At 41.0% G+C, this 15,048-nt stretch overlaps 1 protein-coding gene across 3 annotated transcripts in view; it reads right to left on the reverse strand.

Moving 5' to 3' along the window:
• Positions 1-9,695: 9,695 nt before the first annotated feature.
• LOC126281393 (uncharacterized) overlaps positions 9,696-15,048 on the reverse strand; it is a 139,720-nt gene continuing 134,367 nt past the window's right edge. For all 3 annotated transcript variants that reach the window (XM_049980323.1, XM_049980322.1, XM_049980321.1), the window contains one exon: positions 9,696-12,235. In XM_049980323.1, the coding sequence (XP_049836280.1) occupies positions 11,980-12,235 (256 nt within the window). In that variant the 3' untranslated portion in view covers positions 9,696-11,979. The remainder of the gene's footprint in view (positions 12,236-15,048) is intronic.

The following is a 15,048-nucleotide window of genomic DNA, read 5'->3' on the forward strand; positions in this document are numbered from 1 at the left end:
TCGTCATAAAATTCTGCCGCCTCAGTTTTCAGCCACTTAGTCACGCCCGACTGGAGTTCCGTGTCATCATCAAAGCACTGCGTTGCAAGCCAGTTCTTGGAAAAACAAGTGGAAGTCGCTTGGTGCAAGATCGGGGCTGTAGGGCAGGTGAGGGAAAACTTCCCATTTGAATGGATTAAGGAGTTCCATGTGAGGTTGGACATTGTCACGCAAAAGCAAAATTTTGAAGTGCTCTTCTAAAGCTGTGCAAAGTTTGATCAATTTCCTTGCTGCAAAGGTTTGCAAACATTTTCTTGGTATTTGGGGGAACCTTGTGTGCCCCCACTTCATAGACTGTAATTTTGTCTCGCAATGTTACAATTCGATCCAGTAATGAAACACCATGTTTGTGGTAGGCCTCCAGAAATGTCAACATTTTCCCCACCCATTGAACACACAATTTTTTGGTAGCCTAGCTTTTGAGTGACAAATTTCAAACAAAAAAAGTCCGTGAAACTTGGGGAAAAGATTGCAAAAGTTTCGTTATTGTGGAGCAACGGTTTTCACGAATTGTTTTTTAGTGCCCACAGAATTTTACAAAAGTCTGAAGTCACTTGTGTTCCAGCCGCTTTGAACATGCGTTATTTTGTAGTGGGTTGTAGCATAAATAGATACACACTGCCACAGAACGTTATTTGTGCAGGCTAACCGAGAGAGAAGAGCAACATCGGGCCAACAAGTGACGCGCTCGGTTGCAGCAAAGAGAAAAGAAAAACTTCCGGCCCAGAATTCCATGGACAAAAAACATTGGTGATTGTTGTATGTTGTGGAGAGACAACGGAAGGAAAAAAAAATGATTGTTATTAATAGTGACTTGGTCTCGAGTAGACTGACATATATTAGTATTGTATCGTTGAGAAAAAATGTTATTTAATTTGGTTGAATTCAGTCATGTGTGGGCTTACTGTTTAATGTGGCAGTGAAATGGCGTATTGAATTGTATATATAGAATATGTAAACAGCAACTGAATTTTGAGAGAGTCTTTATTTGGACTAGGTAATAGTATTTTGGAATAGTAGATGAATTTTCACCTTCTTCAAAATATAGAATCTTTGGAGAAGAGTTTGATGCAAACAGAAGACGCCAGAGCTGCGGGGAAGCTGAGCCTGTATCCGGCATTCAAGTAAGTTCACACTGATAGTCCAAGGAGTGAGGATCTAAGTTTTAGAGAAGATACAATGGGGTACTGTAGTTTCATCGACTTTAGCGACAAGATCATCTGTCACAATGCTCGGGCGTCCACTCTTCTCTTCATCATGAACGTTGGTTCACCCATTTTTAAACTCAATGCACCATTTCTGGACAGAACATTCACTCATTACGTTGTTTCCATACACTTCGCACAGTAAATTTCTATGGGTTTTAAGTTTTTTGCCAAGAAAAACAGTATCACAGACTGCTCCTCACAACTGGCAGGATTTTTGATTGCAGTGCACATTTCAAATTCGATTATTGAAAAAACCAGATGCGCAGAGATGTCCCCGCTGTCACAGATGGATGCTGACTGAGCTGATGAGCATGCACGTACCAAAATATATGCAATCCGTGCGCACCTAGTGGCATCATGCGGAAACATTCCCTACTTACTGAATAGTCCTCATACCTTTCATATTCAGCTAAGGTTGTTGAGAAGAACCACAGAAAAATCTAAGTGTTTATGGTTTCATCTCTGGGCATTAAGGTGTTACTTAAACATTTTCTTCATTCCATAACTAGTTCTGGTTTTTTAAGCCATTATCTAGTGTATAGTTGTATGAAAAAAAAAAAACACAAAAGTGTGAATGCACATTAGCAGAAAGATAACTAGAAAATGTTGCTAACGTCTATAAAAATGGCAGCACATTAATACCGTGTGCCTCTGTTCATTTTTGTTTAACCACCACCACAAAAAAAGGAACTAATAAAAATAAACAAGAACATGATTATGAACCCCTTAACATAATAATTTTTCTATCTACATCTACACTTATACTCCGCAAGCCCCCCCCCCCCCCCCCCCAATGGTGTGTGGCGGAGAGCACTTTACGTGCCACTGTCATTACCTCCCTTTCCTGTTCCAGTCGCGTATGGTTTGCGGGAAGAACAACTGTCGGAAAGCCTCTGTGCGCGCTCGAATCTCTAATTTTACATTCGTGACCTCCTCTGGAGGTATAAGTAGGGGGAAGCAAAATATTCGATACCTCATCCAGAAACACACCCTCTCGAAACTTGGACAGCAAGCTACACCGCGATGCAGAGCCTGCCACTTGAGTTTGCTAAACATCTCCATAATGCTATCACGCTTACCAAATAACCCTCTGACGAAACGCGCCGCTCTTCCTTGGATCTTCTCTATCTCCTCCGTCAAGCCAACCTATTACCGATCCGACACTGATTAGCAATACTCAAGTATAGTTCGAACAAGTGTTTTGTAAGCCACCTCCTTTGTTGATGGACTACATTTTCTAAGGACTCTCTCAATAAATCTCAACCTGGCACCTGCCTTACCAACAATTAATTTTATATGATCATTCCACTTCAAATCGTTCCGTACGCATACTCCCAGATATTTTACATATGTAACTGCTACCAGTGTTTGTTCCACTATCATATAATCATACAATTAAGGATCCTTCTTTCTATGTATTCGCGATACATTACATTTGTTTATGTTAAGGTAACACACGATCGCTGTTTCCGGGAAAAAATTTGCAAATTATGTTCCAAAAATAATTCTTTTTAACTAATGAATAAATCCTATCATGAATGACATTACATACACCGAAGTGCAAAGAAAATTATATAGACAAATGTATTCAAATACAAAGATATGTAAACACGCAGAATACAGCGCTGCAGTTGACAACACCTATGTAAGACAAGTGTCTGGCACAGTTGTTAGATCAGTTAATGGTACTACAATGGTGGGTTATCAAGATTTGAGTGAATTTGAATGTGGTGTTATAGTCGCTGCATCTACGAGGTAGCGATGAAGTCGGGATTTTCCCATACAACCTTTTTACGAGAGTACCGTGAATATCAGGAATCCAGTGAAACATCAAGTCTCTGACATCACTGCGGCCAAAGAAAGATCCTGCAAGAACGGGACCAACGACTACTGAAGAGTATCGTTCAATGCGATAAAAGTGCGCCCGCCAGGGTGGACGAGCGGTTCTAGGTGCTACAGTCTGGAACCACGTAACAGTGCTCAGAGCCATTTGAACCATTTGATAAAAGTACAACCCTTCCACAAATTGATACAGATTTCAGTGCTGGGCCATCAACAAGTGTCAGTGTGTGAAGCAATCAACGAAACATCATCGATATGGGCTTTCAGAGCCAAAGGCCTACTCTCGTACCATTGATGACTGCACATCACAAAGCTTTACACCTCGCCTGGGCCCATCAACACCAACTGTTGATGACTGGAAACATGTTGCCTAGACCAATAAGTTTCGTTTCAAATTGTAGTGAGAGGATGGATGTGTATGGGTATGGAGACAACCACATGAACCCATGGACCCTGCATGTCAACAGGGGACTATTCAAGATGTTGGAGGTCCCGTAATGGTTTGGGCCAGTGCCGTCTGAGTGATATGGGAACCCTGATACATCTAGATACAAGTCTGACAGGTGTCAAGTTTGTAAGCATCTTGTCTGATAACATGCATCCATTCACATCCATTATGCATTCTGACAGATTTTGACAATTTCAACAGTACAATGTGGCACCTCACACATTCAGAATTGCTACACAGTGGCTCCAGGAATGCTCTTCTGATTTTGAACACTTCCATTGGCCACCAAACTCCCAAGACATGAACATTATTGAGTATATCTGAGATGCCTCGCAATGTGCTGTTCAGAAGAGATCTCCAATACCCTCATACTCTTCATGATTATTGGACAGCCCTGCAGGATTCATGGTGTCAGTACCCTCGAGCACTGCTTCAGGCATTAGAAGAGTCCATGCCATGTCCTGTTGCGGCACTTCTGCATGCTCATGGGGGCCCCTACACTATATTAGGCAGGTGGGCCAGTTTCTTTGGCTCTTCAGTGTATAAAGACACCTTTTAAAGCTCAGAATAATTAGTTACAAAGTTTTCATGATCACCAATAATAAAATGAGTATATTCTTGCACGGGACTTTGACTAATATATCTAGAAACTTTAAGTCGTCTTTTTTTAAGTTTCTGTGTAACTATGACGTCTAACCACACATTCCACAACAGTTACATATGACCATAAATCTTGGAGGAAATGGCTGGAGCACACAGACTGTATTTACCTCATACCACAGGCATCACTTGTCACTCAACTGACAAACTGTCATAACTTTTAATGTCTAATGAAGTAACATCACATTCTCCTTCACTCTCTGAGCTGAACTCAGGATCACTCCAGCCATCCTTTTTTTGAAAGCACTGCCTAAACAACACAGGAGAGAGAGACTGAAAGTGTGTGTTTTGTTGTCCAGTATCCAAAGATGCACACAGTAAAGACGATAGCTAATGGCAACAACATCAACCAAATTAAGACAGCCAGGCTACAAATGTAGGGCCACGTGCTCTCTAGTGACCAAACATTGAACTATCAGTGCTGAAACAGACAGAAGTAAGAGTTTTATTTCTCCATAGGTCTGTCCTTAAGTTTCCTGAGTATACTCGGGATTTTAAGTTTCTGTCAAAATAATAAAAATGTGATGACTCAGGGTTTTATGTTAAGGGGTTAAAAAGGGATGGTATACCAAAGTGGGAAATTTAAAAATGTCACTTAATATACTGTCAATATATACTAATCAGCCAAAACATTAAGACCACCTGTGTAATAGCTGCTATGTCCACCTTTGGCACAGATAACAGCAGCATCGCAGCATGACTTGGAAGCAATGAGGCCTAGGTAGGTTGCTGGAGGGAGTTGGCACCACATCTGCACACACAAGTCATCTAATTCCCGTAAATTTCAGGGAGGGGACCAATGAACTCTGACGCCACATTTAATCACATACCAGATGTGTTCGACTGGGCAGATCTGGCAAGCTGGGGGGCCAGCACAGCAGTTGTAACTCACCACTGTGTTCCTCGAATCACTCCATCGCACTCCTGGCCTTGTGAGATGGTCATTATCTTGTTGAAAAATGCCACTGCTGTCGGGAAACACAATTGTTCATGAAGGGGTGTACGTGGTTTGCAACCAGTGCATTATACTGCTTGGTTGTCTTTGTGTCTTGATTGCATTCCACAGGCCCCTTAGATGCCTATGTGAATGTTCTCCAGAGCATGATGGAGCCGCTGCCACCAGCTTGTCTCTGTCACACAGTACAGGTGGCAAGGAGCTGTTCTCCTGGAAGAAAACGGATTTGCACCCTCCCACCAGTGTGATGAAGAAGGTATTGGGCTCAATCAGACCACACAATGCTCTGCGCTGCACCAAAGTCCAGTGACTATGGTCATGTGCCCATTTCAGCCAATGTTGTGGTGTTACCAATGGCACATGCTTGGTTCGCTTGCTGCCAAGGTGAGGAATGTTCAGTGCCCTGTGTGTTGACAAACGCTTGCATTCTGCCTAGCATTAAAGTCTGATGTTAGTTCCACTAGTTCACTGCCTGTCCTGTTTTATCAATCTGCTCAGCCTATGACATCAGCCATCTGTAATGAGGAGTGGCTGCCCAACTCCATAATGCCTGGATGTGGTTTCGCCTTGGTTTCATCAAATGTTAATGACACTCACCACAGCACTCCTCAAACACCGGACAAGTCATACGGTTTCCAAAATGCTCATGCCAGGCCTCCAGGCCATCACAATCTGCCCTCAATCAAATTCAGATAGATCGTGTGCCTTCTTCATTCTATGCACAGGCAACATGCTCACTAATACTTCATGCACCATGCATGTGTCTGGCTTTTAGACATTCCTCATGAGGTGACACTGCTGTCACCTGCACAGGTTTATATCAATAGCAGGTTGAAGGTCATAATGTTCTGGCTGATCAGTGTTCCTGTCAGTGCAGAAACTACAAATAGAATTTTGATTTGCCATAAACAGAATACCAGTAAAATTATCTTGATACCAGAATGAGATTTTCACTCTGCAGCGGAGTGTGCGCTGATATGAAACTTCCTGGAAGATTAAAACTGTGTGCCCGACCGAGACTCGAACTCGGGACCTTTGCCTTTCGCGGGCAAGTGCTCTACCAACTGAGCTACCGAAGCACGACTCACGTCCGGTACTCACAGCTTTACTTCTGCCAGTATCCGTCTCCTACCTTCCGAACTTTACAGAAGCTCTTCTGTGAAACTTGCAGAACTAGCACTCCTGAAAGAAAGGATACTGCGGAGACATGGCTTAGCCACAGCCTGGGGGATGTTTCCAGAATGAGATTTTCACTCTGCAGCGGAGTGTGCGCTGATATGAAACTTCCTGGCAGATTAAAACTGTGTGCCCGACCGAGACTCGAACTCGGGACCTTTGCCTTTCGCGGGCAAGTGCTCTACCAACTGAGCTACCGAAGCACGACTCACGTCCGGTACTCACAGCTTTACTTCTGCCAGTATCCGTCTCCTACCTTCCAAACTTTACAGAAGCTCTTCTGCGAAACTTGCAGAACTAGCACTCCTGAAAGAAAGGATACTGCGGAGAGGTCCCGAGTTCGAGTCTCAGTCGGGCACACAGTTTTAAATATCTTGATACCTTCTGTATGTCTGTAAGTGTACCTGACTGATTTTTACAATGATATAATTTCAATTTTGTCTAGAACATGAATTGTTATATGCTGTTTTACATGTGTGCATATGTCTTGTCTGCTAAAAAATAAATTATAGTGCTAAAATAATGGTGGAAGTATTATGCACATTTTATAAGAGAGAGTGAAGAAATTACTGTCCCACAGACATGAACTAATACAAGGGCAGTTTGAAAAGTTCTCAGAATGGAATCAAAAGAAAGCATTAACCTCAATTGACCTATTATAGTTTTCAATGTAGTCCCCCTGTAGACAATGTACTTGGTCCAGCAGTATTCCAAACCCTTGATCCCATCACAAAAATGGGATTCCTCCAGGGCTGCAAAATACCTGTCAGCTTTGGTTTTCAGATCTTCATTTAAAGATAATCGCAATCCACCAATGAAAATATTGAGCTTGAGGAAGAGATAGTAGTCTGATTAGCCACATCAGATCAAGAAGGTGGGGTGTAGCAACAATTCCTATCTGTGTTTATGTATTTTTGCCATAGCGATGGGATGCACGTCTTGATGAGAGATGACTTCCTTTCTTGCCAAACCTGGCCTTTTTTCACATATATTTTACTGTAGTTGGTCCAGGACGTTAGTGTAGTTCTGTCCCGTAACTGTTTGGCCAATGACAGTAGAATCCTTTTCTCATCCCAGAAAATTGATGCCATGACCTTTCCAGCCAATCATATTGCTTTGCTTCTTTGATCTGTGGTATATTAGTGGACCCAAGTTTCATCTGTGGTCACAAACTGAATCAAAAACTGTTGCAGGTTGTTCTGAAAGTGGATCAAACATCGTTTGGACATTTCCATTATGAAATGTTTCTAATCCAGCATTAAGTTGTGGCATCCATCAAGCAGGTAATTTTTTAATATCCAATTCCACTGTTAAAATGTGATATTCCCATTCAGATGACATCCTTACAGCTTCAGTAATTCCTCCCACTTTAAGTCAGAGATTCTGCATGACTATTTTATGCACTTTTGCAATAGTTTCTGGGTTAATGGCACATCTTTGTTGACAACTATGTGGTTATCATTTACACTGTCCCTATCAAATTTAAAACTCATTTGTCCACTTGTCAACATTTGAATATGCAGGAGCAGAGTCCCCCCAGTATGTTCTGAAAACTGGTATGAATTCCCTTCGCTTTCATACTTTTCTTTATGAAGTACTTAATTAGTGCTCAAATCTCGAATTTCCTGTCTTCACAAATCATCACATCAGAAAAACAACGACAACAAACAACAGTGATGTCTGCCCCACAGATCTGTATCCAGAGAACTGGCATGTCACATGATTATTTGTAAAGGATGACCTATTATTATTTGGGAATCTCATACCACTAGTGCTGAAATGTGGTGAGGATTCTGCGAACTTTAAGAACTATCCTCGTATTATAAAATTTCTGTGACACTATTCTACATTTACTGTTATATCAAGCCGAGTAACTTTTTATTTACGAAGCCAGTAACCAAATCAGATCAGAGATTATCTGCTATTCCTGAATAAAGAAGGCAGATCGTATTATTTCCATACCACAGAACAACTACACATCCACTAAAGAATTTGGAGAATTATTTACGACAATACTGTCACCAACTAAGTTATACTTAGAGATTCCTAGCTTTGCATTTCAAGAAACACGACATGCTGTGGGTAACAGTTTAGGAGCAGGGAAAGAAAACTATATTCAAGTTCTGATTTGTGTGTTCAAACTGACACTGCATTCAAATGTAAAGAAGTTTTTTTATATCAAGGTTCACTACTGGGTTTGTGACTGCTCTTCATAAATTTACTTTGAACATGTTGTAAATTAACAAAAAGCAAACAATGGGAGACATCGCATTCAAATTTACTCCTGTAAGTAACTAAGTTAGAGATGTCTGCTGTTATGGAGGTAGTTCTTATATCATAACATTGAATAGAATGTTTGGTAGGTCACATGACTGGGACATCTCTTCAAGTACTGACCATCGGTGTAACAGTTGAGTGCATGGTGAGCAAGAACTGTGACACCAGAGCATTTAATTGCAGCGAGATTTAAATGGTGAAAAAAATACTAGCAGAGCACCATACCATCCATAACCACCAACCAGTAGTGTACCTAAGCTCACCACTTGTCCAGGCTATAGACATTAGCATGGACACAGGAGCACTATCTGCCATTATACTAATCATGCATTACAAATAGTCACAATGACTGAGAAATCACAGTACATATTTCGAAAACTGCAAGAGGCTATGCATAATTTAGGTTATGTTTTTATGGCATGAAAATGGCTCCTGATCTCACTGCCATCATCGGTCACTAATGAACAGTACAGGCAGGAACCTTACTGTCTTATGAGATGCATCCAGTGGCTCACCTACAGTCAACCTGTACCTTTAAGAAGACATCCCAACCCCTAATTGTTTCCAGATTGTGTCACAATGATTCATGGAACATTCGCTGAACATGATAGTGCTCATTAGGTTTGCAGATAACCTTAGCTCTATCCTACTGAATACATTTAGAGGCCTTGGACCAGTTCCCAACAGATCACAATGAGTTGATTTTGGTAAATGGGTGCCCACATATCAGGGTGGCTTCCAGGCACTCTGGTGTTTCATGGAGTGTGTGGTATACCACTACTGGCTTTTAAGTGTTTTTGAGTGTATTGTTCCAGATGTACAACACTAGTTTATATTATATTTTCTCTTGTCTTGGCTCCCTTTATCTTTGTCTTTTGTTTTTCAGGCATTTTTCTTTTTTATCTTTTAATGACCATCTCTCGCATTAGATCATTCCTCAAAACTATACTTCTGTTTTCACTTTCATGCAATAATGTCTGTTGCTTTCTTATTTCAATACAAATTAATGTGCTTCAGCTATTCTTATTCACCCTTCGTCAGGAGTTATGGTGTCATCTGTAAGTTGGCAAAATAGGGTGAGAGAATTGAATAATCTAATGAGAACTTATATTTCAAAAAACAATTTTGATTAGAACACTTACATCGTCAGTTAAATGAAACAATGGTATGAACTGGATAGCTGCTACTCATAACAGAAGTGGTGGCGAGTGGCAGACAGGTACATTGCAAAGACTGTTAAAAACACACACACACATACACACACACACACACACACACACACACAGGTGGAGAGAGGGAGAGGGGGGGACAGAGAGAGAGAGAGAGAGAGAGAGAGAGAGAGAGAGAGAGAGAGAGAGAGAGAGAGAGACTATCATCTCCTGGCACTAAGGCTTGACAATAACTATGACTGTGTATGTCCTGAGTAATGATTTCAGCTGGGGTGAGTAGCGAGGCCACAGAAGAGGTGCAGACCAGGGAGGGATAGCAAGATAGAAGTGGAGGGAGATGCTAGTGCTGCCTGTGGGAGTATGTCAGGCTGTGGCAGGGACAGAACAGTGTGGTGGTGGGTAAAGTATCAAAAGGCAAAGGGGGCAGGGGAGAAGAAGAAATTATTATGTAGTGTGCTGGCAGGATGGAAGGCATGTGCAGTGCTGGTGTGAGCAGGGAAGGAGACAGAAGCAGATCGCACACAGGGATTGGGGGGTTGAGGGCAGGTGGTTACAGTAACAATGGATATGTCACAGGGAGAATTCCCACTATCACAATTCAGATAAGCTGGTGGTGAAGAAAAGAATCCAGATGGCACAAGATGTGAATCAGTTATTGAAGTCAAGCATGCCCAGCAACTAGATGATCCACGCTGTCTCTTGGCCACAGTTTGCTAGAGCCAACGTAGAGTGCTGCACACTGGTTGCAGCTAAATTGGTGGATCATATGGCCCTGACTTTGGTGGGGTAGGAGGCCCCCTATGACATGACTGGAGTGGGTGGTGGTGCACTAGTGGGAGGATGTGTGTGACAGATCTTGAATCTAGGTTTATTGCAGGGGTATGAACTTGGGATAGACAAGGATACTGTGCATGGATGAGCAGCAGAATACCACTGCAGAAGCAATGAGAAAGATATATCCCATTTCATTATGATGAAAGGTAGTCAGAATCTGGATGGAGAACGTGATTCAGTGGCTCCATTCCTGGGATGTACCGAGTCATGAGATCGGTGCTCTTTGTGGCCACACAGTGGTTATGTGGGGGATGGTAAGTGACTGGGGAGACAGGGAATGGGAGATCTGTTTCTAGGCAGGGTAGGACATTTTCCATCTGTAAGGCCCTTAGTGAGAGCCTTGGCATATTTGGAGAGGGACTGCTAGTCACTGCAGATGCAATGACCACAGGTGGTTAGGCTGTATGGAAGGGACTTCTTGTTGTGGAAATGGGTGGCAGCTGTCAAAGTGGCATTGTTGGTGGTTAGGAGGTCTGATGTGCACAGAGGCACTGATGTAGCCATCTTTCAAATGGAAGTCTACATGGAGGCTAGGTGAGGTAATGGGCTGAGGAGGGACCAAGTGAAGCGAACGGGGGAGAACGTGTTGAGATGTAGAAGAATGTGGATAGAAGGTCCTCACCCATGGTGATTTCATCAATGAATCCAAACCAGGTGAGGGGAAAGGGGATTCTGGATAGCTAGTATGGATTACTCTAGATGGACCATGAATAAAATGGTGCCATGCAGATGCCTGCAACATCAACAGTGATGAGCAGGGCACCGATAGGTAAAGGAACAGAAGGTAAGGAAAGTCAGTAGAGGACATGATTAATGTCTTTTACACAGGAGGGTAGGTTACAGTCAAGAGGCTGACATCTGACAAAGAATTTTGTCCAATAGCTGAAACTATGTGGCAGTACTTTAAATGTGCCTGTCAGCCACTCAGTGCCTCCTTCATATGGTGAGTAGCAGTCAATCCATTTCAGATTGCTTTTACCTAAGTTAAACAGAGTCTTTTAACATATATGTTTAACTAGCCCATCCTATACAAATATTCATGTTGCGTTAGTGTAGGTTTTTACTCGGGCTAGTCTTTCTTTGTTTCCTTTAAACAAAGACATACTCTGAAACCCCAGAACTTTTCTAAATGTTTACAACACATATACATTGCAATACAGCTATAATACAGGTGAATTCTTCAGGATTTTTTCCATAAATCACACTGAATTAATTGAAAAGATTCAATTGTTGGTAACTAATAATTACCAAATGTACCTCTTAATTTATTTCAAGTATTGTAAAGATGGTCTCTCTCTCTCTCTCTCTCTCTCTCTCTCTCTCTCTCTCTCTCTCTCTCTCTCTCTCTCACACACACACTCTTTCTCTCTCTCAACTGTTTGACATTTGATTCAGTGTCCATGCCTGTTCTTTAAGCTTTCTCAACACATCAATATACTGATGAAGAATGGCATCATATTCTGTACCCTTTAGCATATTGTATTGGGTTGTTGTTGACTGTAGTTTCTGAAGTTCAGTTCTGAGTTCACTCAACTTCTCCTTCAAAAGAACTTCTAACAGTTCAAGAGCCTCTATTTGTTGTGGTTCTTCAGAATAAAACGCCAGCGAAATCCTGCATTCAAGAATTCTGCAAAGAAAAGAGAATGAGAAGCATAATACCACTGCACGCATCTGGTGTGATCACAACAAACTTATTTGTATTTAAGTTGAAATATGATTTTTATTCGCCGATTGAGTAACTGACTTTCACAGTACGTGGAAACTTCAACCTTAGAATAGGAGGAAAGAAGATAAAGTTGAGGTCATTGCAGGGAAGGTGGAGATTAGTGTTTAACATCCGATCGACAATGAGGTCACTAGAGACTGAGCACAAGCTCAGATTAGGGAAGGAAATCGTCCACGCCCTTACAAAGGAACCATCCCGGCATTTGCCTGAAAGGTTTAGGGAAATCATGGAAAATCTAAATCAGGATGGCTGAACACGGGTTTGAACTGTCATCCTCCCAAATGCGAGTACAGTAAGTGAACCACTGCGCCACCTCGAACGGTGAGGTCATTACAGACAGATATGAAACAGATGTATAATCACTCTCTCATTCCACATTACCTTCCTGATCAGCTTATGATACACAGTATCTCTCTACCATATTACCAATAGCATACCATATTATGAAATATTATTTTGATATGAAAGACCGTAATCTATTATAGAGTAATTATTAGCAAGCAATCATGTATCTAGCTAAGGAGAAGTGTTCCTTTTGTATCAGAACCAGCTCATAAGTTCTGAGTTCATATGTCTGCCTGTGGCTATATATGTACGGATGGATATGTGTGTGTGTGTGTGTGTGTGTGTGTGTGTGTGTGTGTGTGCACCTGTCCTTTTCCCCCCCTAAGGTAAGTCTTTCTGCTCCCTTAAAACCCACGTCCTTTCGTCTTTCCCTCTCCTCCCCTCTTTCCGGATGAAGCAGCCTTGGGTTACGAAAGCTGAAATTTTTGTGTGTGTTTTTTATTGTGTCTATCTACCCAGCACTTTCTCGTTTGGTAAGTAACAGCATCTCTCTCTCTCTCTCTCTCTCTCTCTCTCTCTTGTTGAGAGAGAGAGAGAGAGAGAGAACTGTAGTTTTATTAGCTTCTTCCTTAAACAACATGTATGGTATAAAACTTATTGGATTTAATCAAGAGAAGGAAGCAAGTTTTACAAGTGGCTACAGCACAAAGAATCATCTGCAAGTTATGATTGAATTTATATAATGCAATTAGTACAAATTACCACTCTGTGTAGAATTCACAAATTTTGAGAAAGGTTTTGAATAAATCTAACAATATCTGTAGTTTTTGAGAAACAAAGCACTGGTTCAACTTTTATAAGTGTGACGGAAGAATGTTACATCAATATTAGAGCTTTTACTGGGCTTCATTCAAATAATGAGAAACTGAAAAGGAGTGGGGCATATCACCAAAACCACTCTATGCTGCCCCATTCTTAAGTTTTCATTTACAAGAATCACTAAGTTGAGGAGAAGGAGGAAGACATGTTAACAGAACATACTATACACAAAATACAACTTGGCAATTTGCACAAAGTGTGCTGGGGTGGAATTAAATGATCTATGCTTCTCACAAGCAATACTTTCACAGGCCAGGCAGGATATAAATCAAAGATGCAGTCATGTTTCTATGAAAATAGAGATGACACACAGAAATCTTGTTATTCAAATCACGATGTAGTACCATACAACGCTACTGAAAACAATATTGTTTCTTCATTAAGGATTGCACTGAATAGGAACAAGTCAATACCAGTCAAGTTCTACCTATGCCTGCACTCCCAGCGTCCCACAGAGAAAGATATCGTAAATACAGTACCTAAGTCACCTCCAATTTGCCCACAACATTGTACGTTTTGTATCTAGCTCTGATAAAACATAACGGTTAATGGAATAACTAACCCAAGCAAGTCTAAAAACTAGTTACAATGAAAGTAAAAAGAAACTATAGTGGCCGGCACAAAAATGGGGCTTCAAGGTCATCTTGCCGTTGTACAGCATTGCCAGTTTTCTTTTACAGTGATAATTTCAAATTTTCATTTAATTTAAAAAAAAAAAAGTTGGGCAAATCTATTTTTAGTCTAGAATATGTTGGAGTACTTTCCAAAAGAAAATTCTCACTAGCAGCTAGGAAAACAAATGAAAACTAACGTTAGAAGATATTTGTGAGGAAAATATTTTTTTTTTAATTCAGCCTGTGGTAGTAACAGAATCACTATGGTAATTGGAAGGGGGGGGGGGGGGGGAATGAACATCCTCAAAGTTTGCAGATGCATATGCTATGTCCTTTATTTCGGAAACACAAAAGTATTCTGAGATAAAAAATAAAGTATTATTAGATGTGTGAAACTGTGCTGACTGCGCAGTAAAAAATGTAGTTGCTGACGAATTTTCATTCTGTAGGACTGCAAAGAAACTTCCCACAAGGAAATTGTTAAATAACACTACAAAATTATTTTTGGTAACATTTCAGACATGATTATCATATTGTATCATGTACAGAGGCAAATTATTTCCATGATATTCCGTGTGCAGCAGTGCGTGAGTAGTTGTACGCCATCGTCAAGAGTTTTGTTTGGATGGCTCGTTTTCATATGACCAAAAATATTTTACTGGATGCTAATACTTATCCTTCATCATTGCATCCATCACTCAAAACACCAATATACGCTACGCGGAAGTAATTGTAGTTATTTTGAAGCCAATATTTTCACTGAAGTTGAGCAAAATATTTGTTAGAAAGTTTTTGTGAAACCCAAGATTTATCTAAATTTGCTCTACGTCTATTATTCTCAGCATGCAGTATGTGCTTGATACGCAAAAACCTCGTTCTTACTACTGCAATGTTCCTGTCTCGTGTTACAAATTTCGTCCACCATAACAGTTTCTG

The sequence above is a fragment of the Schistocerca gregaria genome, chromosome 7 (assembly GCF_023897955.1).
Source record: "Schistocerca gregaria isolate iqSchGreg1 chromosome 7, iqSchGreg1.2, whole genome shotgun sequence".
Classification (NCBI taxonomy): Eukaryota; Metazoa; Arthropoda; class Insecta; order Orthoptera; family Acrididae; genus Schistocerca; species Schistocerca gregaria.